The following is a 25,758-nucleotide window of genomic DNA, read 5'->3' on the forward strand; positions in this document are numbered from 1 at the left end:
AGACACATCTCCATCCTGGGAACAGAAGAGGCCTCACAGCATTCCTTTCCCCGTCCTCCAGAGTTCAGAGGCAGGGAAGTAACACCTCAAGCTGGGTGCCAGTTAGGGTCAGGTACATACAGCATGAGGGACCAGGCCAGCACCATGGCCAGAGCTGCAGAGACAAGATGGAGGAACCTGTTCTCCAGTGCATCACTAGACAGGCCAGTACTAAGTGCTTCCATGCACAGTGCAGCAGCACTTCATGCCTGCCATCCCCTGGGGCTGAGGACAGCCCCATCAGGTCCTGTGAGTCTGGTTTGCCTTCAGAGTGACATGGGGAGGGCACAACAGAAACCAGTAGGAGAAACCTACTATAGTTGATTTGGTCCATGAGTGAAATGGCAGAGATATGGGGAAGCAGCATTGTCGAATGGTTAGAGCACCACCCTGGGGCCCAAGACTTGGCTCTGCCACTGATCTCCTCTGCCACTGACCTCCTCTGTAACCCTGTCACGACTCCTCTTTCTCCTCCCAGACTTTGTTTGTCCTGCCAGTATGGAGCTAAACCTCTTCAGAGAAAGGAGGGTCTCATTGCATCTATACAGCCCTAAGTACAGAAGGGGCTGACAGTGACCCAGGGGCATCTTTCAGCTAGGGTACCAATGCTGCTCTGGCCGGAAAAGCTGAGATCACACTCACACTCCACTTACTTCTTCATCATCCTCTGTGTACTGGGTGTATCGTTGCTCCATCATTTCCCGCTGCCATCGCTCCTGCTCTAGTGTCTGCTGGATCAGCTGAGCCACCTCACTCTGCTCACCTGGCTTCTCCCGCCCGATCAGGAACCTGGAAGAGGGAGAGACAAGCAGTCAGCCTGGGATACTGCTGGGGCCCTGCTTGTCATTTCATCTCCTCAGGTATCACACGTTACACACTGTCTTTGAAGCCGCTAGACTCTGTGGGACCCTGCAGTGGGGAGCAATGCAGGGTAATTGCAAATGGTCTTTTTGGGGAGCACAATGCTGTGACTCTGCTGGGTGTTGCCTCTGTTCTTGTGTAGGTTGGTGCTTAGAAAGTATAAAACACTACCCCTCAGGTGGGGTAATAGCGGGGGAAGGAAAATGAGGAGCTTGTGACTTTTCCAGGCATCCCCCTAATCCCACTGCATCCTGTCCCCCACCTGCCGTCAGCCCCTATGAGATGGATGTCCACTCCCTCTCACCACATGGCCCTAAGAAATCAGCAGGTGCCTGGTAGGGGAGTCTGACAGGGATCTCTGGGTGGGGGTCAGAGCCCCCATCCTGTGGAGGAGTTTACCTGTCCTCACTCCCAGCCTGGAGAACAACCAATTCCTTCTCTGCTCTGTCTGTGGAGCCGTGATGGAAACAGGCCGCAGTGCAGAATGAACTGGAATCTCACTGCTTTTTAACTACCCCATCCAGCCCACATGAGAGGCAGGGGGAAACCTATCCTCCTCCATAACCACTAAGGCTAGGATCCCCTGAGGCTCCCCAGGCTGTCTCAGCCTCCTCGGGCTTCCAAGGCCACATGCTCAGCCTGCAGCTGGGAGTGATGGAGCAGGGGGGACTCACTGGCTTCAGTGCAGGCAGGATCAGGCCAATGTGCCAGTGGAAGGGAGGGTATACAGGGCTAGAGTTGGGTCCTGTCTGCTCTGGGCTCAGCTGCTTTGGCCTGATGCTGCCATCTTGACGCATGAGTTGACATTGGGCTTTTTTTTTAATTTACAGGGGAATCTATTTTTTCAGTATATTCCACACAAACATCCGCCACTGGGTATCAGGCACAGATCAGGGGCGTCTCCTGCCCTGCCGCGCTGGGCCCTGCCAGGAAGGGAGGTGCCTCAGATACCCAGGGTGAGATAAAGGGACTGTTAGGCAGCTGCAGGCCATGCCGGCATGCTGCCTGTGGCCCAGCGGAAACGCTTGCCGTGCATGTGCTTCCTCTCAGCTCTTCACGCTCGCTCACTTCCTGCCTGGCTCCCACTGCCCACCAGGGACTGGGCCTGCCCTCCCTGTGTCCCGCCCTGCCAGCACAGTGTGAGGTGGGGCAAGGACTGGGTATGCAGGGAAATGCAGGAAGGCTGGAGAGGTTAGACAAGGTGGTGTCAGGGGCCATGGGGCGATGCAGATGGAGCGCCCTCTGGCCATTACCTGGCACGGTGGGAGATGGATAATGGGTGCTATAGAGTATGTAGTAGGAAGGTTTGGTTGGACAAAGACAATGGGGTGCTCTAGTGCTGGAGGTCAGGAGTGATTAGGGGTTACATAGCGAGACACCAGAGGGGTGAAGGTTGTGGAGTGATGGAAGATAAACGGGTTGCTACAGGGTGAGCTGTAGAGGCTATGGGTGCTGTGAGCCAGCAGGGGAGATTATGGAGTTAGAGGAGATCCCCAGGAAGTGCTACAAGTTATAGGGGAAAAAAGGATGCTCTGGGGTCAGAGTTGCCATGGTGGAGGGTGTGGAGGATGCACAGTGAAAGCTGTCTTAAGGGACCCCAGGGCAATTCTGGCAGGGAGGTGAGGAAAGGGTGCCTGGCAAGTACATGGAGCAGCAAGACAGAGAGGGTCCCTGCCTTTCCTGCTCAGACATGGGGCCACTGAGCCCTTGAATCAGCTGGCTGCTTGAATGAGGAGCCAGAAGAGGCTGCTGGTGCACAAAGTAGAAGCCTGCCTGCACTAAGATTAGGCCTCTAGGGTCAGGTAACATCACTCTCCAGAGCAATACCATCCTGCCATGCTGGCTGGGTTTGATCAGAAACTTTTGCTTGCTTTGTTTCTTCATTCTCTGCCAAAACGGCATGGAACAAAATCAGCCTCAGCCCTGCCCCTGCCCCCAGCTGAGGCCATGAAGAGCAGGGGCGGGCAGAACTAATGACCTGGGTGTACGCTCAGGCAGGTGGGTGTCTGCTGGGTTTCTGCTTCCTTCACAGACGGTCTGTTGCTGCCCAAGGGCAGGCAGTTTGGGGACACCACGCGGGAGTTTCTGGTGCCTGGCCAAGTCTGATCTAGCTGGCTGGGCAAATCTCAGCAGCAGCAGCTTCTTCCCACACTGAGTGCTTCTTCCTGCTTTCGTTTTGAAAGGGGCTGGGAAGGCCTTTGTTGGTCTCTAGAACATCACCTATTGCTGCTCCATTCCCCTTTTCAAAGTCCAGGGCTGGATTTTCCAGTAAGCTTTAGGCCCTGCCCATATTGATCTTGCAGCGTTTTACCAATTGGGGACAGCTCAGCTCCCGTCCCCTTCTGGCGTGATGAGTTATACAGCAATACATGACCATAGGTCACTATTGCTGTTTCCACATAGGAAGGGGAATGAAATCTTGGCTGTACTGTACAGCAAGGATGCTCAACCTCTGGCTTGCAGAGCCATGGCATCTGACCATGGGGCTCCTCATGAGTCAGTAAATTTGGTGGCTGGAGAGCAGTGATAATTAACACCACTGCCAAATTTCCAAGCTTCACATGACAGGTGGGAGCCAGGCCATGCTCCCTTCCCTCCACGCCCACCCCAGGCTCTGGATCAGGACTGCCAGCTGGATATGGCCCATGGATGCACTAGGCACTGCCCATCTAGCCCTCTGGGCAAAAAGGTTGAGCATCATTGATCTACAGGTAGAGAGAAGGCAGCATCCTTCTCCAGCAAAGAGCTCCCAGTTGGGACGTGGTTATACTGGCAAAGCTGTGTTTGCATTGGTCTAGGACAGTACTTGTCAACCAGGGGTACGCAGACCCCTAGGGATACTTAAAAGGGTTGTAGCGGGTACGTAGGACACTGTGTGCATGCACAGCTGCAGCGCAGCAAGTGGACGGGCAGGAGTACAGCCTGACCATGTAGAGAGCAGCCGGGTCTGGCAGGCAAGTTTGTTATGGGGGGAGGAAGTGGGGCTGGGGCAGGGGCTGCCCAGCTGGGGCATGGCACGGGACTAAGCTGCACGGGGGGGGAGGGGTGTCTCCCGGTGCTACACGCACCCTGAGAGGACATGGGGGAACGCGTGTCCCTGGATCCGCATGTGAGGCTGGCTGCAGGCTGGGACTGGGGTGGCACTGGGCTCTTCCTGGCGGGATGCTGGGCCAGGATGCGCTCAGGGTGGGCAGCAACAATGTTGGGAGGGAGGTTGTGGGGGCTACAGTGAATTTTGGGGTGGCTGCAGCTCCCTGCCTGTAGCCTCGCTTCCACAGGCCCCTGCAGTGAGGGAGGGAGTGGAGCTGGGGCTGGAGCAGGGAAGGCACTGCCAGCTGGGGCAGAGCGCAGGACAGAACTGTGAGCAGCTCATGTAGGGGGTGTGCGGGGTGGTGGCACCCGTCACTGTGAGGAAGGAGCAAGCGACATCTGGGAACAGACAATCACCCGCCTCCTGTTAATGCCTATGGTAAGAGAGAGAGAGAGGAGAGCAGGGCCAGTCTGGAGCTGGCAGTGTGAGATCTTCCTGGGCAATTCCAGCAAAGCCTTCAGTAGCAACAACTCCAGACTCCCTTCCATTCCCCAAGGGCAGTGAAGTCACCTGGAACGTGACCACAGAGCGAGGCTGTTTGTCTGGCTCCACAGAGCTGCAGGAAGCCGAGACAATGGGCCTGTCTCTGTTCTAGTCATTTCCACACGGTGCAGGAAGGGGCTGGAGAAGACCTGTGGGCTCCCCTCAGAGCTCGGCTCTCAGTGGTGGGACCCATTCCCCCCCTCCACTCCCACTTTCTGCAAGGGGGCTTGTTCACTTTGAAGCCTATTACTGACATCTGTCTGAGGCTGGTGACCAACTCACTGCTAATGGCTGTCAAGGCTTGTTTGAGAATGAAACATTGCAGGAAGGGCTTAAATAGAGCCCCAGGCCTCCACCTATTTCCCCTCCCTCACCTGGCTGGGGACTACAGCCTCCCATATGCTCCCTGCAGGAAGCAACATGATCTCAGGAGAGACGCTAGCATGGGGCACCTGCTGGCAGGGCACTAAGGGGCATAGTCATCCCCCCTCTGGCTGCTCCATCCTGTTTCTTTGCTCATGGCAAGCCGGGCACACGCTGTTCCCCTACCGGACTCTACCCTTGGTGTTCCTCAGCACTGAGGCCGCGAAGCTCTGGGTCACGCCCACCAAGCTGGTGCCGTCCACCTCCACGATGAGATCGTTCACCTGGATCCTAGGGGAGAAAGGGCATGAGTGAGACCACTGATCAGATCACTGGCCTGTTTCATCCAGCATTACACCACTTGCTGCACTGGACCACAGCCATTATCTTTCCAGTCTGGCACCTTGCCTCCTTCCACTGTCAACATCCAGTGCGGCACAGGAAGGAATGACCTTAACCCCCTGGGCTGTGTTGCAGAGCAATTTCTGCCCTGATCCCTGTCCTGCCAATGATCAGATTATACCTTGAAGCAGGAGTGTTGATTGCTTTTGGCACCGTAATCCCTACTGGTATCACTGCAGCTAAATCCCCACCATCCTGCAACTTCCACCTCCAGCAGGGTGCTGGGATAGACACCTGGAAAGAGTTAATCAGAGACTGTTCTGCTCCATGGAAAGAGGAAGGGAAATTCTGGCTGGGCTGAGCTATCTGTGCTCCGGAAGCAAGACTGAGTACTGGGCCAGAGAAGGGGAGTTCTCACTGCCAGGAGGAGGGGCATGGATGAGGACTAGTGCAATGCTTTAGAGGGTCTCTGAGGTGCTGTCAGGTCAGCACCAAACAGCGCAAGCTCAGGCATGTCCACAGAGGCCTCTTCTTTTTCTCTGCCAAGCCATGCCTCCGGATCTCTCCTACTGCCCCGCACCCATCTGCCCCTACCTGGGTACCACATTCTCATGCTCTCCCTCACCCCAGGGACAGATGGCAGCAGGAAACCTAGCTCCCCATGGCCAAAGTGGGAGCCAGTGGGTCGGACAACCCAAGCCAAACTATGGCTGGGCAGGAACACAAGGGCCAGGGAGAAATGTGTGGGGAGGGAGGAGCTGGATGAGGCCTCTGAAGACAAACTCGTGGAGAGTCACAATTCAGCCCCCACCCCAGTTCCCCCAGAATAAAATCCCTTCTCCCTTCCCCCTTCACTTCCACAGGGGAGTTCTCATCTCCGAACCCACTCTCGCTAACTTCCCCATACAGCCCCCTCTCCCATTGCCGTTCCCTGTAGCTGATTCCCCTTATAAACTCCCCTCCTTCATTTCCAGTTCTCCCTGGTAACCCCCCTCGTGCCCCGCATAAACCCCCCTCCCTTCTACCTCCCCCTTCAGCCCTCAGTGCACCCCCTACCCTGCTCCTGCCTCAGGATCTCCCAGGGCCTCTGTCTCTCCACAGGCACCAGGCAGGGATGAGGCCTTGCCATGGCGGTTTTTGTCAGAGACAGGAAGGAAGAGTTTTTTTGCAGCTGGAGAGGGATCCAGCAGCTGAGCTAAGTGTCTGCAGAAACCCAGAGGGGTGCCTGCCCCAGCCTGGCCCGGGATAGATGAATCAAAATCAGTTCTCTCTACTCTTGCCAAGCAGCTGAAGCTGTCACATCCAGGGCAGTGTGTGAAGCTGAACCACAGGGCAACTTTGAGGAAGCTCTTTGGTCCCAGAAGCAGCTTGGCAGTGTTCTTGGTATTCAGAGTGACTGAGAGTTAAAACCTTAAGAGAAGGCAAAAATGTCCCTGGATTCAGGAGGCCACAGACGAGACATCAGGGTTGCAATGGGGCCCTGGTCTTGAGGCTGACAGGAGTCTCCCAGGTACTCCAGTCCCACCCAGGCATCCCCCACACCCTACCTCCCCTCGGTCAGGATTGTTCTCACACTGAAAAGCTTTTTCTGTGCCCATCTCAGGTGCATAATATGCTGTGCCCTGCCCCATCTCAGGTCTGTAACATGCAGAGAGCAGGTTTCCTCCTTTTCTAAGTCCACACACTAGGCCAGAAGCTCACGCTCCCTGACAGCCACTTTGTCCTCTCTGCATAATTAATAGTGCCGAAAGCTCCAATTTCAGCATCAATCTGGGCAATCTGAACTCACACGCAGAGCACACCCACCCACTGCGCAAGCACGTCACAACAAACACAACTCCCCTACACAAACACATGTGCAGACACACACAGTCAGGCTCGGTTATACTAAGGAATCCATACAAAATCCCAACTCTTCACAAATGCACTTAATGACACTTGCACAAATGCATACGCAGAGACCCTGTATTTGCAAGGGGCTGCCATTTACAAGCCTGCCTGGCCTATGCCTGTTTGGTTCATACCTCATTCAGCTCTACCCGAGGCCCACCTGAGGCAAGGCATGCCACGCACAGTTGCAAACAAACAGTTAGGCAGTCACTGCAAAACACTAGTCAAACATGAAGTCAGCACAAAACAGACCCCTTAGAAACTTAGGTGTTCACTGGAGGGTTTCAGGAAGAGGCTGATTAAGCATTGGTCAGAAGTGATTTAGAAATAGCATTCCTGTATTTGAGAAAAAGGTTAGAACTGATGACCGTCACGGTCCCTTCCAACTCTATGATTGTACACACACCTGGAGATGCCCACTGTGGTAGGAAACACTGGAAGCTGTCTCAGGGTTGGGCATTCAGAAGTGGAGCCTGACTCAGTCAGGTTTTTTTTAATGGATCACAAATGTCTTTCACCTAAAAGGTACGGATCTTTCTTTCTGCATGGCCACCCACCACGTTAGGACTTAAAATGCAAAACCAACTAGCCAGAGCCATGATCCTAAACCAAGTAGCCAGGAACAGTGTAAATATAGGAAGGGGGCTTAAGAACTTATTCTGGGCCTGAACATTTCTGCGGTCGGCACTGCACACACAAGTGTATCCCACTGCATTAAATCCCCTGACACACACACAAAGCATATCTGTGCAAAAACAGAGGAGCATGGCAAGTGCTGAGTAGCTAGAAGGGTCACAAGGCTAAGCCACCTATTCCACTGACCTAACTTTCACGATTGCTTTTAACACTTTTCTCCCCCTTTGCTCTGCAGAACCTGCCATTGTAAAATTCCTTCAATGCCTACTGTGGCCTTAGGGAAAGGGCCTGATTCTTTCAGAGGACTGGATTCTTCAGCTGTCCCTCATGATAACATTCACACCCAATGGTGTGACTCAAGGGCTAGTCTATTCAAAATGTCACCCTGTTTTAACAGTGAAGGCCCCATTAAGCTGACTTAGTTAAACTGGGCCAACTGGAGTTATCCTGCCTGGGCTGTGGAGAGGTAAGCTGAGCCAACGGAAACTAGGTTTAAATCAATGTCAGCATCCACATGTCAAGCGGTACTGATTAATTCATCAGTGCATCACCTCCCCCATAATGAACCAGTGTGGAGGTCAGGTCTGAGTGTTCGCTGCAAGCAAGCAGAATACCCCCTTTTTGGGTTAAAGTAAAGGCACTACTGGGTGTAAGGAAATGAAGGATCCTGCCCTACCCCATTCTGCATTGGCTTGTTTGTGTTGGGCTGAAGCAGGCTGGGAAAAGATTGTCTGAGTGCTCTCCCCAGAGCCCCTTCTGGGAAGGAGGTATGTGCACTGCACGGCTGGCCAAGTGAGCAAGGCTTAAATAAATACAGAAATCTGTTACAGATGCGAGCGGAAGCCACGCAGCAATGTCCTCTCCAGCTCATCACGACACACGCTGTAGCCCATGTACACATTCACACAGTGGCTCACGGTCCTGCCAACTCTCACCATTTTATCAGGGGTGCTACAGCATGGGTTGCTTTCTTCTGAAAGTGACAGCTGCTGGAGTCACATGATTCTGAAAGCATGTCATTTTAAATAAACAAAGTGAGCTTCTCACTCTCCCAGCTGTGGAGAAAGTGTGGGAAATGTGACCCATGAATGGTTGATAGCAAGAAGGCAAATAAAAGGAAGCCCAAGTTTATCAGCTATACATATGTCTTGCTATGTAAGCCAGTCTCACCGTTTTGGAACCTGATTCATGATTTTTAAATGCTTGGGGATAGTAGTACTGACTGTGGGCTAGATCCTATTTCACTTTATATGCCCAGATGGCACATACGCAACTACATTAGAGCTGCCTTGGCATGGTTAGTAGGGCTGTGCTCTAGCCAGGCAGGTACATGATAATGTACATCCACAAGTCCTCAAATTGAAAGGCAAAAAACAACGATGGGAGTAGAGGGAGGAGGAGGAAAGTAGGCAAGTTTTAGCCCAAGGGGGCACATACCTAGGTTCTAGCCCCTCCCCTGCACTAGAAGGGTTTGAATCTACTTCTCCTGCTTCCTGTATCAGTGGTTAGCAACTTTCTTTAGGCTATTGGCCAAAACGACCCAGCTGAGGTGGGTAGGTGCTAGAACCTGATTACTACCGCATCCCCCTGCCACAGCAGGATTTAAACCATATGCCCTGGCTCTAAACCACTAGGCTGCAAGTCAGGCACTAGCTAATCCCCTCCCCTTGAAACTGGTCCCTTCGACTGCTGGAAGGAGAAGCTTTGCATGGCCCCAAAAAACAGAGGAAGCTAGAATGTCTGTAGGTCAGTGACAGCCTGCCCTCCAAGATGGGAGCAAGCCCTGGTTTCTAACCCAGATACTTGCCCACAAAAAGGCAGAAGCTTTTCCACTGCTCTCCATCCATTTGATCCAATAACTACTAAATGCAAAGGGCAGTGGGTCAGCTTTGAGCGGTGGACTGAAGAGAGAATGAGGCAAAACACAACTGCACTCTGCGAGAGTGTGCCAAAAATAGCACTGATGAGGCTGGGGAGCTGCCATTTAGGTGTCTACGGTGAAATAGGATCTAGTCCAATGGGTCTGCAACCCACGGGCTGGACACGCAACTACACCTATGCACAGCACAATATCAGCAAGAGGTGTGCACACAATCTAGTGCACCAGGCAGATTGTATGCACTTTCACAACTCAGGCTACACATGTGAAAACACTATGAACAAACATACATATAAGCATGTATACATATGTGTGCATGTATGTATATCAAGAACAATGACCACAACAGATATTTGTTAGCAATTAATTTACAACTGGACTGAAAACACACATGAGCATTGTTATACACACACACACATCTATGCTACCATGTACACTAATACAGCTACAATACGCAGATACAATATCTGCACACCAATATCTGCACACTCCCCCCGAAGAGCTAAGCAGTCAGCCCATATCTGCAGCACAGAATAGCCAGCCCCTTCACATCACATGCCTAACAAACAAGGCACAACAGGAAACTGGCAGGCAGCATTCACAACATCCCAACCACATAGAGTTATACAACACACAAAGCACTGCCTGCAGCCAGAGTTTCAGTAACTCCTACAGAGACAGGCTGAGCCCAGAGGAGCAGGAAGCTATTGGCAGCCAGCACTCATGCACTGCACCAGCCCCTAACAACACCTTCTGCTGGGAGGGGGTGGGACTACAGTGGCTGGCAGCTTCCTCAAGTGCTCTTTACCCCACTCCCCACAGCAGCTGCTGCTGAGAGTGATGGCAGGGGAAGCCCACAGATCAGCAGAACATGTGTGCTAGAGGGGGCAGGTTTATGCTGGGACTGAGCAGGATAGGAATCTTGGTCTTGCAGTGAAGACACCGGTACTGGGATGACTGGTGACCTGGTTCTGTCCCCAGCCCTGCCATTCATGCCTTTGCCTTTGAGTCCAGAATCACGGGCCCTGTACCATGCTGCATGACAGAGGATGGGAACATGCCCTTTTAACTCAAGAGCCTGTGCATTAGCCAGGGTTACCTGCCGTCCCGATGAGCTGCCCCACCTTCAGTCACCGTCTTGACGAAGATGCCAAGTTTCTCCAGGCCCATGTCGGCTCCAGCGCCCATCCCGATAATGCTGATGCCCAGACCCTCGGAATCTGCAAGAAAGAAATCCAGTGTCCTCAAGGGCTCCAGCAGGGAGACTCAGAGCCAGTGCTGTCCCCTTTCCCCAGCCTGGGTGACATGGGGATCCTGAGTAGGGGGGTGGCCAGGCAGGAGGTGCCTGCGGGCATGGCACTGGGCTGAGCAAATACCAAGGGAGGGGAGTGGCAGGGATCCCGGCAGAGTCTGGCCCCCAGGGCAGGAGGGGAGTGAGGAAACAGCAGGAGAGAGGAACAGTGTTTATTACAGCGGGAGGAAAGGACAGATGGCAGCTAAATTACAGGAGGCAGCGTGTGTGGGAGGGGGACGCACCAGCAGGAATGACAGCGTGAGAGAGCAAGAGGAAGTAGAGCCAATGAGCCAGCGTGAAGGCAAGCGCCCTGGCCAGGCAGGACTGGATCACTCCCATGGGCATGGCAGCATCACCAAGCTAGGCTGCTTTGCTGCTCCAGACCCAGATCACTACCCCCTGCTGAAGCAAGTTAGAGCCCAGGCCCAGTCTGAGCTTGTTCCTCTGTATTCAGAGTGGTGCAGCCTGAACTGGCAGAAGGAAGACTGAGTGGGGGGTGGTGGGGAAGGGTCCAGTGGCAGATGGATCTGGTGGTTCCAGCAAAAGCAGGGAGGAGGCTAGCTGACCCTGGATGCCCCCTCTGGTCCCCTGTCCTCTGCTTCAGCAGCAGAACCTTGGCTAAACCTACATGTCCCCTCCCCTCCCGATTCTTCAGGCTGGATATTCCCTGGGACAGGGGCTGTCTCTCCCTATGTGAACAGTCAGTGCCTTGCAGAGGGGCCCTTATCTCTGCTGTCTCCCTGAGCTCCCAGAGTAGCACATGCAATGAAATGCCTGGTGTACCCCTTTGATAGCATGTCTCACCTCATGCCACATGGGTCCAAACCATAGCCCATCAGACCTGTGTCTGCCCCCAGTCCCTGGCAACACTTCAGAGAAGGGCCTGGCTTCTTGCCCTGTCAGTATTGTGCTCCTTCAGCTACCATGTGCTGCACATGTGCCTGTCTCAGCTCCCAGGAACTCAGCAGCTGCTCTAGCCCAGCAGGGTCTTACCTACAGGTGCCCTTAGTAATACCAGCATCCTTCACCCTTACTCCCTCACTCTCAGAGCCCTTCAATTGAAAGACACAGGCCCCTCCTGTAGGGAAAGCTGCATTTCCTGTGTCCTCTGCCAGGCTTTTAAGTTGCTTACTCCCTGGCAATATAGGGAGGTGCTAGAGCAGGGCCTCTGCCCTCTAGGATCCTCCAGAGCTCATCTTCCTCCCAGGCTCTAGCATTTTAGTCCCATGATTACTCCTACCTTCTCTCCATCAGATTCCTCCCCAGCCCCAAAGCACCCAAAAACAGCTTTCCAATACCCTGTCTCTTTTTCCCACGCGGCCTGTTTGCTTTAGTAACAGCTGCTGCCTATGGGGCAGGCACCCTCACTGGGCTACCCATGGGCCTCTCACACAAGCTGTGCATTTACAGCTATTTGATGACAGAGTGTGCAGGAATGGGTATGTGTGGATATGCAGGTGCATGTAATAATGTGTGTGCAGGGGGATACATGTGAACAGACAGGCAGACAGGTGTGTGTGCATGCATTCACCATTGCATATGCATGAATCACTGTGCCTGCCTGAACTGGCATGTGCATGTACCTGTGTTCAGATACATGTGCATTAACATGCAGGGGCGTGTGAACGTCTGGCAGCAGATGAAGCGTGAATGGGGATGGCATGGAGTGCGCATTTGAGTGGAGGTTTGCAAATGAGTGTGTGGAAGGATCTGACAGCTTGGAGGAATGTAGGGGTGAACAGGGGGTGCTCAGGTGGGCTGGTTACACCCACAGGCCAGGCAGAGCTGTAAATATGTTGGCAAGTCATATAAAAGAACAAGGGCAAGTTCAGTGGGAAGAGGGAAGGCCTGTTGTGGCTGTGGGCTGGGCAGACCTGTTTGTGCGGCAGGTAGTGTGAGGGGCTATGTGTGTAAGTAGGGTGTGAGAGTGGTAGGCATGGGAGGACCAGCTGTGCCCGTGGGCTGGGTGGAGCTGTGCTTCCCAAGCAGGCAATGTGAGGGGCTGAGTGTGTGAATGGGAGTGTGGGGGTTTCACGAGGGACCAACTGTGCCTGAGGCCAAGTGGAGCTGCGCAGATTCAGGAGGCAGTGTAAAGGGATGAGTGTGTGAGTGTCACGGGAGCCAGCTGTGCCTGTGGGCTGGTCAGAGCTCTGCAGCAGCAGGTGGTGTGGGGGGATGAGTGTGTGAGTGTGACTGTGAGGAACTGGCTGTGCTCACAGGCCGGGCAGAGCTGCATGTGTGTAGCAGCTGGTGTGAAGCAATCAGGTTGTGAGTGAGGGACACAGTGGGGACTGGCTGCACCCATGGGCTGGGTGGAACTGTGTGTACATGGACAGGTGGTGTGAGGGGGTTCTCAGGTCTTGATTCTCAGCATGCTTGAGCCCTTTCACTGCACCTCTGCCTGCACAAAGGGGCCTTAAATGGGCTGCAAGGAGCCTAAAGGGCCTCCCTGCCTGGGGTGAGGGCTCTATGCCTGACCTACACTAGGGCACACCGTGTCACACTCTAGGTTACCCCCTGGGATGCATGTGGCATTGGGCAGACTCAAAGCAGGGGCAGCACAAGGATGGCTTAAAACCATCCTTATCCTCCCCCAGCACAAGGACCAAGCCCTCAGCCTTCCTAGTGTCACCTCCACCAGGGCCAGATCCCCCACTTCATACCTTTCTCCAGCTCCACAGGGAACAGGTCTAGTCGCTCCACCCGCTTCTCCAGCTCATACTCTGCTGAAGCAGCCATGGGGTCCACATCCTCGTTCCGGCGGTCATAGTCCTCATTGGAGTAGGTGCTGAAGACCTGGCAGCAGGGAAAAAGGAGTAAGGTCAGGAGAGACTCAGGTAAGGGAGGAGCTCGGGGTATAAGGGGCACTAGTGAGGGAACACCCAAGAGACAGGCCCACTTATACATCCCCCACAGCTGGAGAGGCTTCCATAAAGCAGCTCAGCGCATGCCCCCTGTACACAGCCTTGTGAGAGCTGGGACATCTCTCTAATGCAAGGGCAGCAGAGATGAAGAGGACCTCCATGTTCACCATGAAAGTGAAGCACCCCTATGTTATAGGGACTGAAGTGTCACTCTGGCCACCTGGTGGGAGCCTGAGCTTGGCAGATGAGGCTGGGGTTGGTGCATGAGGCTGGTATAAGGAGATGTGGGTCCAGGTCTGTAAGGGAACGTTAACGACTAGAGCCAGCTGGAAGCACCATGATGGAGCCATCTTCCATGGAAACATTCCACGAGCCCGGGGGAAAACATCCCGTCAGCGTCAAAACAGTCTGTTTGGGTGGCAAAGCCTTCCAGCTTCTCTGCTGGAAATGGGATTTTATTCCCCAGCTAATTTTGTTTTTCCCAGAAATCTTTGCTTGTGGAAAGTAGAGGCATTTTCAGATGTAGAAATAAAGCCAAACCCTGAGCTCTCCAAGTCCCTCACACAGCAGGTGCATGGTCCCCCCGCTTAAGTTCTGACCTCCCCTTCCCACACAGGCCCACGGATGCATAAGCCCTCTCTTATTGTAGTGATAACAGTAGGACCTCCAGGGCCTGAGCTAAATCCGACCTCCATTGTGTCAGCTGCTGCATAATGGAGGACAGTGCCTGCTCAGCTCAGTACCTAGGCACTGCCCAAACACAGTGAGACCCAAGCCCTGCCTTCAAGTACTGAATGGACAAGGCAAGAAAAAGACTTGCACAAAGATCCAAGCAAAGGTGAGAGGAGAACCTATGTGCCCTGAGGGCTAATCCAGGGCTCTAGCAACTGGCCTCTACTGCATCATGCCATAGCTATTGGGAGTCAGCTAAGCTCTCAGGGCAGAGAGCTATCTCACCATTTTTGCCTTCAGCATAACACACGGGACCCCAGGACCCCAGACTCCAAGCCAGGGGCCTATGTGAGTTCACAGCAGCAGATCTCCCAGGTGGGACCTGCCCTCTGAATGCACCATGTCTCTGGTTACCAATAACCCATGTAATCATGAATAAATTATGAGGTGACCTGCTCCCTGATGGCCAGAGGACCCATTTCTGTAATTACAACAGGAACGGGAACGCCTCCCTGGAGGGACATGCCTGCCTGGCCCTGGAACTGTGAGTCCTGCAGCCCCTGGGCTTCAGCTCCATGAAACCCTGGTGGGGCTCCTGGAGTTGGTAGCAGGGTGGCCCCAGGTCAGTGGCTCAGCAGCTGTTTGGATGGGGGATGGGGTTTGCTAGGAAACACCCCCACAGTTCCAGGCCACCATACCTAGCACATCCAGGGCCAAACTGTGGGGACCTGTCACCAGGAACAGGGTGCCCACAAGACAGGAAGAACAGGGAGAAGCAGAGTTAGAGATGGTTGGGGATAAGAGAAGGAGCTGGGAGGGAAGGAGGGAGAGAAAAGAAAGAAGGAAGATGGGAAAGGGAGAAGGAGGCAGGAAGGGTGAAAGGGCTGTGAAGTTGGGGAGTTAGCAGGAGCAGAAAGAGGTGACAGCCCCCAGGGGTTGGGGATGGGAAAGGGTGTGAGTCCTTCTGCAGGAGGCAGGGGAGGCAGATGCTATCAGCTTCCACATTGTCTCACTGCTGATCTCTGGTCAGGTCCCTCAGGGATGAGGGGGGTGTAACCCCCCATCCCACTCCCGCTGCAGTGTCTGTTCTCTTCACACACTCAGGCCCTACCTAAACCCAGCAAGTGCACTGGCTCCTGGTAGGCCTGCCTTGGTGCCCACCCCAGTAGGCCTTGATTATCCTGAGGGGGTGGGGGGGAAGCAAACAGCATCCAGCACCAATTGGGTGAAGACTAGCACAGATGCCCTGGGGCTCTGGCAGCCCATCAGACACATTAGTCAGACAGATTAGATGGTGGAATCTCTCCATCCATCCGTCCATCCAGGCACTAATACCATGATCGTGGTATGGAGAGCCGGGAATTCACAAGCTAACTCCCTCAAGCAAGGACCAAGGGGCTAAATCCATCCTTAATGCACCCCCCCCCCCAACATTCCTCATGTCCATCCCTCCCTCTTATGTGGGGCAGGAGGGAAACTGGCTGGGAAGCATAACCCAGCTGGGCAACAGGCCCCAACCCTGCCCTGGAGAGAAGACCTAAGGCAAGGAGCCCCATGCCCAGCCCGATGAGAGCTCTTGCCCTGAAGAAGGCTGGCTCTGAGACCAGGTGGGCAGTGCCCATGTGGGAAGGGTAGGCTAAGATGCATACAAGGGGTGGGTGCTACCTTCCTTGTTAGCAGCTGGGCCCCCATTATCCATCCATTGCCCAGGCCATGGCAGCCAGGAGGGCACCTGGAACATGAGGCAGGTAAAGGTAACAGCTCAGAAGAAAATTCCTCTTGTCTCTTGCTCAGGGCTCTTACTAACTTTCCCCTGCCCCCATGGCTCTGGTTAGGGATAATGAAGCCTGAAAATCTTCCATTAGCTGCCTTGGCATTGACTCCCACGGTTCTCATGCCAGTTTCAAGTTCACTCTAGGTGCCAGCAGTACCCATGGCTGTGCTCACCGCTATTGACTCCTGTGACAAAGCCAAACCACAAGGAAAAGGCCCTTTCAGAAGCATCACCCCAACCAGGGCAGCTGAACACAACTACAGTATTACTGATTTGCCAGAGGCCTATTGAGACCACCACCGAGTCAAGGAGCCTATGCACACTTGGAGCTGCACAGCATGACATATGAGCCACGGTCCCAATTGAGAGCAAGCACCAACCAAGCAGATGCTGTACAGACACCGACGATGGAACTGCCCAAGAGTAGCAGAAGGTGACTTACCCCAAGGCACAGCACTGCGAGGTAGATTGAGCTGGGGCTGGAAGCCAGGTCATCCAAGCACTAAGCTAGCCCTGGCCCTGGAGAAGCATACCAGTCCCCTTCCTGAGATTCTTCCTCTGAACAGCCACCTCCTCCTACTGTAGTCTGTGGGTGCATCTACACATCACCCTACAGTGACATAGCGGTGAGCTATGTTGCTGTATGGTGCACTACAGTGGTGTAGCAGTCTACACATGATCGCTAGCTACATCACCACAGCAGCACGCTCCCTGCTTATAGCACACAGCGGTTCCAAAAGAAACTACTAAAGCAAGGCACAGTAAAAACATCACCATATGGTGACGTGTAGACGTGCCCTGTATTGGTGGAGACATTTAGAGGAAAATCTAAGGCATTTAGAAGACTCCTGGGAAACTCCGTCCAGTTCCCCCCAAGGCTTTTGAAGAGCATGTACCATATAAAATCATAGGAAGCAGGGCTGGCAGGCTTAATGAGGTCATCTAGTCCAGCCCCCTACCCAAGGCAGAATGATCCCTGACTAAACCATCCCAGTCAGTCTGTCCAAACTGCTTTTGAAAATTTCCAGGGATGGAGACTCCACAACCGCTCTAAGTACCCTGTTCCAATGCTTGAGCATCACCCTAGTCAGAAAGCTCCTCCTAATCTCCAACCTAAATTTCCTCTACTGAAGCTTGAGGCCATTGTTCCTCATCTTGTCCCCTACAGCCACAGAGGAAAGTCCATCTCCATTTGCTCTGCAATTACCCATCAGTTATTTGAAGCTTGTTATAGTTGGGGATGGTCCTGCTTTGAGCAGGGGGTTGGACTAGCTGACTTCCTGAAGTCCCTTCTAATCCTAATTTTCTATTATTCTATGATCAGATCCCACCTCAGTCTTCTCTTCTCCAAACTAAATAACCCTATTCTTTCAGCCTTTTCTCATATGCCATGTTTCCAAGACCTCCAATCATTTTTATCACTCTGCTGGACTCTTTCCAACCTATCCACATCCTTCTTGAAGTGTGGGATCCAGACCTGGACCCATTAATTCAGGTGAGGCCTCATCAGTGCCAAATAAAGTAGAAAAATCACTTCCTTTGTTCACAAGTGATGCTTCTGATAGTACATCTCAGGACACTGCTGACTTTTTTTGCACCAAGAGCACATTTTTGGCTCATACTGGATTCCAAGCTGTATTGCCTCTTCTCCAAGCCTGTGCAAGGCTCCAATGGGAATCTCAGCTGTAGGGTACCCATGCCAGGACCCTCTCCAAATGTAGGGTGAAAAAGAGCAAGCCCTGCCCAAGATGGGGGCATTTTGGGTAGCTATTACAACAGCTCCTTCAGTAATCTGGCTGGGTCACACCCTTTCAGGCACACATGGAGCCAAAAACTGAAGTTCAGTGTCTTCTTATGCTGACAAGACGTCTATGCCCAGGACTCCATGTGGATAGATGAGGGGGTCTTGGAGGGGGTCAAGCTAGACACTGACCTGACAGATCTTCAGGGGGAGAGAGAGAGACAGGAAAGGATGGAGAAGGAAAGTGGATGCTTTCTGGAGTTCCCTCTGGGGGCTCAGGTGATATGAGTGTGGGGGCTGCCCTCTGGATTCCCCACCGTGGAGGGGAACCTCACACAGCCCTATGGGCAGAAGGGATGACACAGATAGGAGGGCATGCTCCTTCCACTGCCCTGTGCCAGGCTTTGCAATGACATGTGGCACTGAGGAGGCTGGGGGTGGCAGGCAGAGGGCACGCTGGCAGATTAATTAGCACTGTCCCGGGCTTCACAAGGAAGAGTTTTCACGCTTCATTTCTCCTGTGACAGCCTGCGGGGCTCCATTACAGCACAGAGCAAGTGTGAGAGACAGAAGGGAGGGGGCGGGGGCGGGCACAGCATGGCACCCAAAAATGTGATACCAGGAGCTCCTGGCTCTGCCGGCTGAGGAGGGGTGAAGGGAGTGGCAGGCGGCTGGCAGAGCACCCAGTGGGGGAGGAAAGGGGATGTATAGGGAGGATGTGTGCAGGAATAAAGATAGGCAGAAACAGGGAGTACATGGGGATGGAAAGAGGGAGGCAGGTAGAGTGAGGGACAGAAAGAGAAAGGGTGTGTATAAGGATGGCTAGATAGAAAGACATATAAATGAAGTAATAGATAGATAGATAGATAGATAGAGTGTGTCTATGGTGATGGAGAGAGACAGACAGACAGTGTATATGAGGATAGCCAGATAGGTAGACAGATAGCAGGTGTGTTTCAGGCTGGATGGTTATATAGCTAGTTATATAGACAGAGGGTGTGTGGGGGGCATGGATGAACACAGAGATGGTCAGACACAAGCAGTGGAATCCTATTTCTAAGCAGCAGCTCTCTAGCAGTCTACCTGGCAGTTTTGGCTCTTCCTTCCCACTTTGGGTTAATAAACCTGTATGTACACCTGGCTACAGAAATTCTGGTTAAAACTGGCGCGGAGGGAGGAGAACCCTTACAACCTGTAGGTGCATTTAGTAGCCATGGGATAAAATGGATGGAAAGCAGTGGAAAAGTTTCTTTGGAGTAGGAAGAGGGGCCCAAGCTAAAACCCAAGACCTGCTCGTTGCCGGGGCAGCAGCCACCTCGCTGGCCACAAACCCTCCTGACCTCACATCACAGAGATGCAGGTTTCAAATGACCTCTGGGTAAATGGGGAGTCTAGAATCCAGGTCTTTGACTTCTAAGGCTGGCAATTTCACCACTCAGATGAACTGAGTTAAAACATAGAAATGCCCTCCTCTTCCTCCGTCTAGCACCTGCTAATTACGGGTTCCCAGGTGTCTATGTTTGTGAGCCTCAGACACCAGTAGATGTCCATAACAGGTGCACATATATAGCTGCATACCCACCCAGCCAGTGTGTAGTCCACTGAGCATGCTCAGTTGGGACATGCAGGCATGTGCATCAAGAAAGATAACTGCAACCTGTGGGCAAGTGGTGTGCACAAAGGGTAATAGATTGCTACCCACAACGCATTTGAGGACAGATATCTAGACAGACCCTAGGATGCATGGAGAGTTAGATGCATATATATGTAGTCAATGGAAGGATCAGTATGGAGGCCAACAGGAGCTGGCAAGTTGCTCTTTCCTCCTGAAAGCTCTCACTCTTTCCAATCCTGATGTATAGCCCCTTCCCCTGTCCTCCCCCTGGCCTGGTCCCTTGCTGCTTCCCTGGTGTCCAAGGGAAGTGGCACTGGCAAGACCAGGGCACGTCTGTACTGCTGGGGGATCCTCTCTTCCCTGGAGGGAAACAGGATCACCTTTCTCCCCAGAAGAAGCCTGATTAGCACTGCAGTTAAACTCTAGGAGTCTCATGGAAGCAGAGTAGAGCAGAGGCCTGCTCAGGAGCCCAGAGGCTGGGTGTGTCAGGGGCAGCAGCGGGTACAAGCATAGCCGGGGGGGCAGTAATGGCTGAACATTGTTACTGTCTAGTAGCTGATGTGAAACAAGTAGGCAGTTGGGTCTGGGTCTTGGTAGAGCAGGTGTTCACTGCCCCAGGAAGACTAACTTGTGGACAGTGGTTCTATGCAGAGGGATAACTAACCTAACCTCTCATGGGCAATGCAGCCCTTTGCTCAGCGGCAGCAAGAGGCTGGGCACTGGGTCACCGCAGACACAATTTACACAGGGTTTGATCTGAACTTAATTGCACAATCTCTTCCTGTGATAAACAGGGGCCTACCCCACTCCCACCCTCCTTAGTTAACAAAGGAGAGCAGGTCCCGGATCCAGATGCAAGGGCTGATACAAGCAACAAGCTGGGTCCATTTTGTCCTGGCTCCTCATCTACACGATCCTCCAGTGTGAGAAGTGTGCCCTACACATGCAGCTTGCCATCCAAGCCAGGCCATGAGCCAGCCCTCCCTTCCCACAAAGGGAAGATCCCTGTACAGCATGATCCCTCCTTATCCTGAAGAGATGAAAAGTAAACCAAGCTGTACCAGGAGCCCAGCCCACACACAAGCTGCCAAGTGCTTACAGCTAACCTCTCAAACCGTGTGCGCTTCAGCATGGTGGTGTGAATGCAGCAGTCATGTCTGGGAGCCAGAAATCCAGACCAGGATTTCCCTGAGACCACTGCCACATTGGGCAGCTGGAATGGGGTCAGACCAGCACAGGTTTTTAAAAGGCTGCCCATTCCCTGAGAAGAGAAACACCGGAGTTGGATCTCTGGGATTCCTGGAAGGGAGCACTCTTCCACCTCCTCTCCCCAGAAATACAGCTGTGGAGCCTCTGGCATGTATATAATAGAGGTATCACTTTGTGTGTGCATTCATGTGCACGTGTGTATAAAGGCACATACATACTCATATGTGTAACTACAAGTGCATATATTATATATATATGTATGTATGTATGTATATAGGTATGTATGTATATACACACACACACACACACACACACACGTAGGCAAGTTTATTCGGATAACTGTGATATTTTTTATTAATGAACTAAATGTATATGTTTGTGCCTAGTTGGGCAAGTGCTCTCATGCCTGTGCATACATGAGTGTGTATGCTCTCCTGCACATCCCTGCACCCCGCCTGAGTGCGTATGTGTGCGTTTGCTGTGCCTGAATGCCAGGTCCAGGCAGGCAGCCCAGCTCCCTGCGGTCCATGGCTAAGCAGACGCAGCAGAGACACACAAGCTCCATTTGTTTGCTTCCCCCTCTGCCTGTCCAAACCCTACTCTGCAGCTGCAAATTCCAACAGGCACTTTCATAGGCAGAGGCAGCCCCCCGGGCACCCCGACATGCACCCCATACAGCGAGCTCTGAGGCTCCCTTTTCTCCCTCACTTGGGATGGGGTAATGGCTGCCAGGACCCAAAGAAACCCCATTCTCTGAGTATAGAGAGACCTTTATTTGCCTGGCCTTGGCAGGGAAAGGGCCCTGGTTGGTTTTGCAATGCATGTGTGCAGCTGTAGGAGGCGCGGAAAGGGGCCATCGTGTGTGTGAAGGGGAAGAGCAGTTCTGTTCTCCCATGGTCCGTGGTGGCTACATACCCAGAGGGGAGAAGAGATGCTTGAGCAGTAGAGCACCCAAGACTCAGAGGTTTGGTTTCAAAGCATTGTACGCTTACCCATCCTTTACCCACCTCCCAATGAGGGAGACCTTCCTGCCAGAGCTGGCCACTTCCTCCACCTTCCAATCCCTCCTGAGCCATGCTGCAGCACTGCAACCTCAGAGCCCTGTCTCCCATTGCTCCAGCACTCCATGTGTGGCCTCCTCACCTTCTCTGGTTAGTTCATTTACTCTTTAAATCAGGCACCCAATGCCAGAGAGCTAGAGCCCACAGAGAGCAATGTACATACTGTGCTGCCATCCACCAGTACTTAGAGCCCCTGACTCCAAATCTCCATGTGTAAGAGGTCGGTTTCCAAACTCTGAGATGCTCTTCAGAAATTGGGCCCTTCCAGTCTCTTGCATTTACCTTCTGGCTTTTGAGCCCAAGAGTCTGCCTCTGTCTATGGATATGCAGGGGGTTGAGGAGGTTATAGCTTCAAAGTCTAATCAGCAACCACACAGGCACCATCTTGGCCACAAGAACATAAAAACAGCCATGCTGGGTTGGACCAATGGTTCAACTAGCACAGTCTGAAGCCCCACAAAACCTCCGGATCTTCTGGTCTACCTCCTCCTGGCTCTGGCCAACAAGTCCATCTCCCAGATCAGGAAAGAGGTGCTGGCCAGAGGAAACCTGGGGGATTGTGGAACTAGTTTCCTTTATCTTGCCTGTGCATATCTCAAGGCAGAGTCTCACTGGGAGTCATTGATGGACTCCTCAGGCACATTCAAGAGGCATTAGGTGCTAGCCAGTGTTCTTTTCTCAGTGGTCCTCTCTTGGCTAACTAGTTATTAATTTGTACCCTGCACTTCCATTCCTGCTTTCTCATAATCTGTCCCAGGGATTTACGTGTACATTTGGTGGCCTCCCTCCAGCCACTGAAGCAGGCTTGTTGTTTCTGTTGGGCCTAGGTCCACTATCATCATATAACAAATAGGCCTGTCTCCAACAATGACAAGCAATAGATGCTTTAGAGCATGGGGGGCCAACCTGTTTGGCAGGCATACCACAAATTAGCCACACACCCACCCCGAGTGCCACTTCCTCTGCCTGATCTGCTGCTCTGCTTTCTGCTCCTTGCCCTGTCTGCTGCTGTGCTACCTGTCCTCTCTCCTTCCTGCCATGCGTCACACACAGAGGTTGCCTATGCCACTTTTGACACGTGTGCTGCAGGTTGGCCATACTTGCTTTAGAAGAAGGGTATATGAACAGGTCACATATTGAGTGACCTGTCTCTGGTCACGCCCTCCCTGGGTTCAGTCACCCTTGGTTTAGGGATGTCAAACGATATATCTCTGACTGTCTACTGAATAACTCCCAGCCCACCCTAAACCAAACCACAGACCATTGCAGCACAGATTGCCTCAGCCTGACCTAAAGGCACAGTGGGAGATTCACCTCCTCTTGGATCAAGGGGGGTGCTCTGAAAAACACACTCCCTAGCAAACAACAATGGAAACTTGACTCTTTTGTTTTTAAGTAAAAGCTGAGAATCAGAAAATCCCCTGACTCCAGGAGATGGGGATTAAGCGAAAACTGACCCCCAACCAGTATGAGATCCCTGATGAAGTTCAAGTTGGCACCATTCTACATGAGGCATGAAGAACATGGCAGTAAGATGGGAACTGAGCTGAGATATATACATATCTATGTCCCTGAGGCATGGCATGGATCCAGCCCCCGCACACATCTGCTCGGAGGGGCTATCAGCCCCCAGAAAGGGGGGTCTTTGCTACAGTCTCTGCTACTCCTGTTTGCTCATGCCATATGGACAGCTGTTGTTGGCAGCCTGCTTTAGCCCACAAAGCCCTGGTGGGGATGCCTGAGGGGAGGGGGAGTTATTTCTTCTTTCGTGCCAGATGAAGGAGGGAGCACAGCTTTTCTTGTAGCCCCTGTTCTGGTCACCTTCCATGCGGTCACCAGGGAAACCAGCAACAAACTGAAGAGACCATGGGGAGCACTTTTCTCTCACTTTTGTACACTTGGTGCCAGAGCTGGGGGGGTGAAGAGGGTAGGGAGAGCAGGCAGCCAGGGAGCTGAAGGGGCGGGGGGGTCGTCGCATCTCAGTAAGCACAAACAGCAGCGGCCCACTGAGGCAAAAGAGCAAGGAGTGGGGACGGGTGGTGCATAGAATAGGAAAGTAAACTGCTCAAAATCATGCCAAATTCAAGATGCATGCCATGAATGATTGCTCTATCTTGCCCAGTCCATGCACGCTCTTTGCAACCTGTATATGGCACTCAAGATCCTTGTTATTGGCATACTTCATGCATAACCCTGGACATATGCATATCCCAGTCACAACCTGCATATTCTGTGTATTCCATGTGCGCTCATTGCAACTGGCATCTTTGCTGCACAACCCATACAATTTGCATACATTGTGCACGAACTTCCCATCTTGCAGGTGCTACACATGATACTGGCACAGTACGATCCTCACTCTTGCACAGACTGGCAAGATGCTGCCAGTTCTGGGGGGACAGGCCAGTGTGGGAACCCTACATCTCTGGGCCTAACAGAAATAGACACTCGTGAAGGTCACCAGGAGATGCCACAAAGTTGTTTTGCTTTGCAAGATGTTCCTTATTTTATCAAAGGCTTCTGCGATTTTACGTCAGCCCTACACGGCATCTCCACGCCTTCTGCTGGCCTTGCACTTTCACAATTAAAAGGCTTTTTATATTCTAAGCGACTGACCTCCAGCAGCCCTCTCCCCGGCCCCCTCTGGCTTTGCTTTATCCAAGGGAAGTCCCCAAATGAAACAGATGATCTCAAGAGGACACATGAATACACAAAAAAAGAGAACCCAGGAGCTCAGAGGGAGAAGAAAAGTGGGAAGGAGGCAGGATTTCTAAACCAATAACACACACCCTGGCCAAAAAGCCAGGAGAGGTATCGATCCCAGACATCTGTTCAAAGCTGGGAGATGAAAGCAAAGGCTGGATGGAGCTGGCTCTCCTTCCTTGGAAGAGATGCATCCGTGTCATACAGGACTGCCCCAGGCCCATAAACACTCATCATGGGCAGCTTCTGCTTGGGGCATCTACATTTCCCAAGGGGAGGAGAGCAGGCAGCCCCCCTCTGCTGGAAACTTTCCGCTAGCTGCTCCCCAAGCAGAGCAGTAGCTTCACGTAGCCAGGCTGGGCAATAGCTACCCCCCAATGCATGTAGATCCCATTGATCCGGAGAAGGAGTGGTAGGGATGCTGCAGGCCTATGGCACTGCTGGTGCCCCACAGGCCTGCCAACTCTCTGCTGGCATCTCCTCCCCAGCCTGCACATGGCCCACCCAGCCTTGCAATAGGCTTCATCCTCAGCTGATGTGTGTGTGCCTTGTTCCTTGCTGGTATTGGAACCCTGGCAGGGGAGATCGGGCCTCATTATTCTACCCCCAAAAACCCTATGCTGCTAGTGGAGAAGGGCTGGACCACACCTGGGTAGGTGTGAGGAGGGTAGGGAGAGCAGGGGGTGGAGGGTGAGGGAACTGAGCCCAGGACTACCTCCAAGCCAACCGACTGCCTCACTTCAAGGCAGCTTGAGCACAGAGGCAGCTGCCTGGGATCAGTTGTAGCTGGGTAGCTTGAGTCACAGCTGATCAGACCCTCGCCCTGTGTGTCTGTGGCCCTCCCAGGGTGCAACAGACCACACTCCACATTGCAGGGGCCTCCAGCCCCCAACGTGTTCACTTGGTGGTAGTAAAGTGACAGAGCAGATGGCTCGTCAACAGGGGCCACACCGTAGCCAGCCCAGCCAGGCTCTGACATGATGCATCTGCTTCTCCCACAGCAGGGATTACCACAGCGGGGGGGTATAGGAAGGAGGGATAACACTGCTCAGATAAACCCTCGGCACAAAAGAGCATTAGGGATCAATGTCATGGCACACAGAGCAAAGCCCTGTGACACCTCCACCCTGTAGGAATCCACAGGGTGGCCATAACATAAGTTAGTAGGGCTGGAGAGGGGGAGAGGTGCAGAGGTCACCCTGGATCCAATGTTACCTACTTATGAAGAAAAAGGAGGTCCC

At 52.9% G+C, this 25,758-nt stretch overlaps 1 protein-coding gene across 1 annotated transcript in view; it reads right to left on the reverse strand.

The window, feature by feature from the left end:
• The window catches only part of PPP1R9B (protein phosphatase 1 regulatory subunit 9B), a 46,213-nt gene that overhangs the window by 11,145 nt on the left and 9,310 nt on the right, over positions 1–25,758 (reverse strand). The window contains exons 2-5 of the mRNA XM_090044718.1: positions 13,542–13,674; positions 10,684–10,804; positions 5,024–5,128; positions 693–828 (exon numbers count right to left, since the gene is read on the reverse strand). Of these exons, the coding sequence (XP_089900844.1) occupies positions 693–828; positions 5,024–5,128; positions 10,684–10,804; positions 13,542–13,674 (495 nt within the window). The remainder of the gene's footprint in view (positions 1–692; positions 829–5,023; positions 5,129–10,683; positions 10,805–13,541; positions 13,675–25,758) is intronic.

Source organism: Crocodylus siamensis, chromosome 4, assembly GCF_052110815.1.
Source record: "Crocodylus siamensis isolate JL-2025a chromosome 4, ASM5211081v1, whole genome shotgun sequence".
Taxonomy (NCBI): Eukaryota; Metazoa; Chordata; order Crocodylia; family Crocodylidae; genus Crocodylus; species Crocodylus siamensis.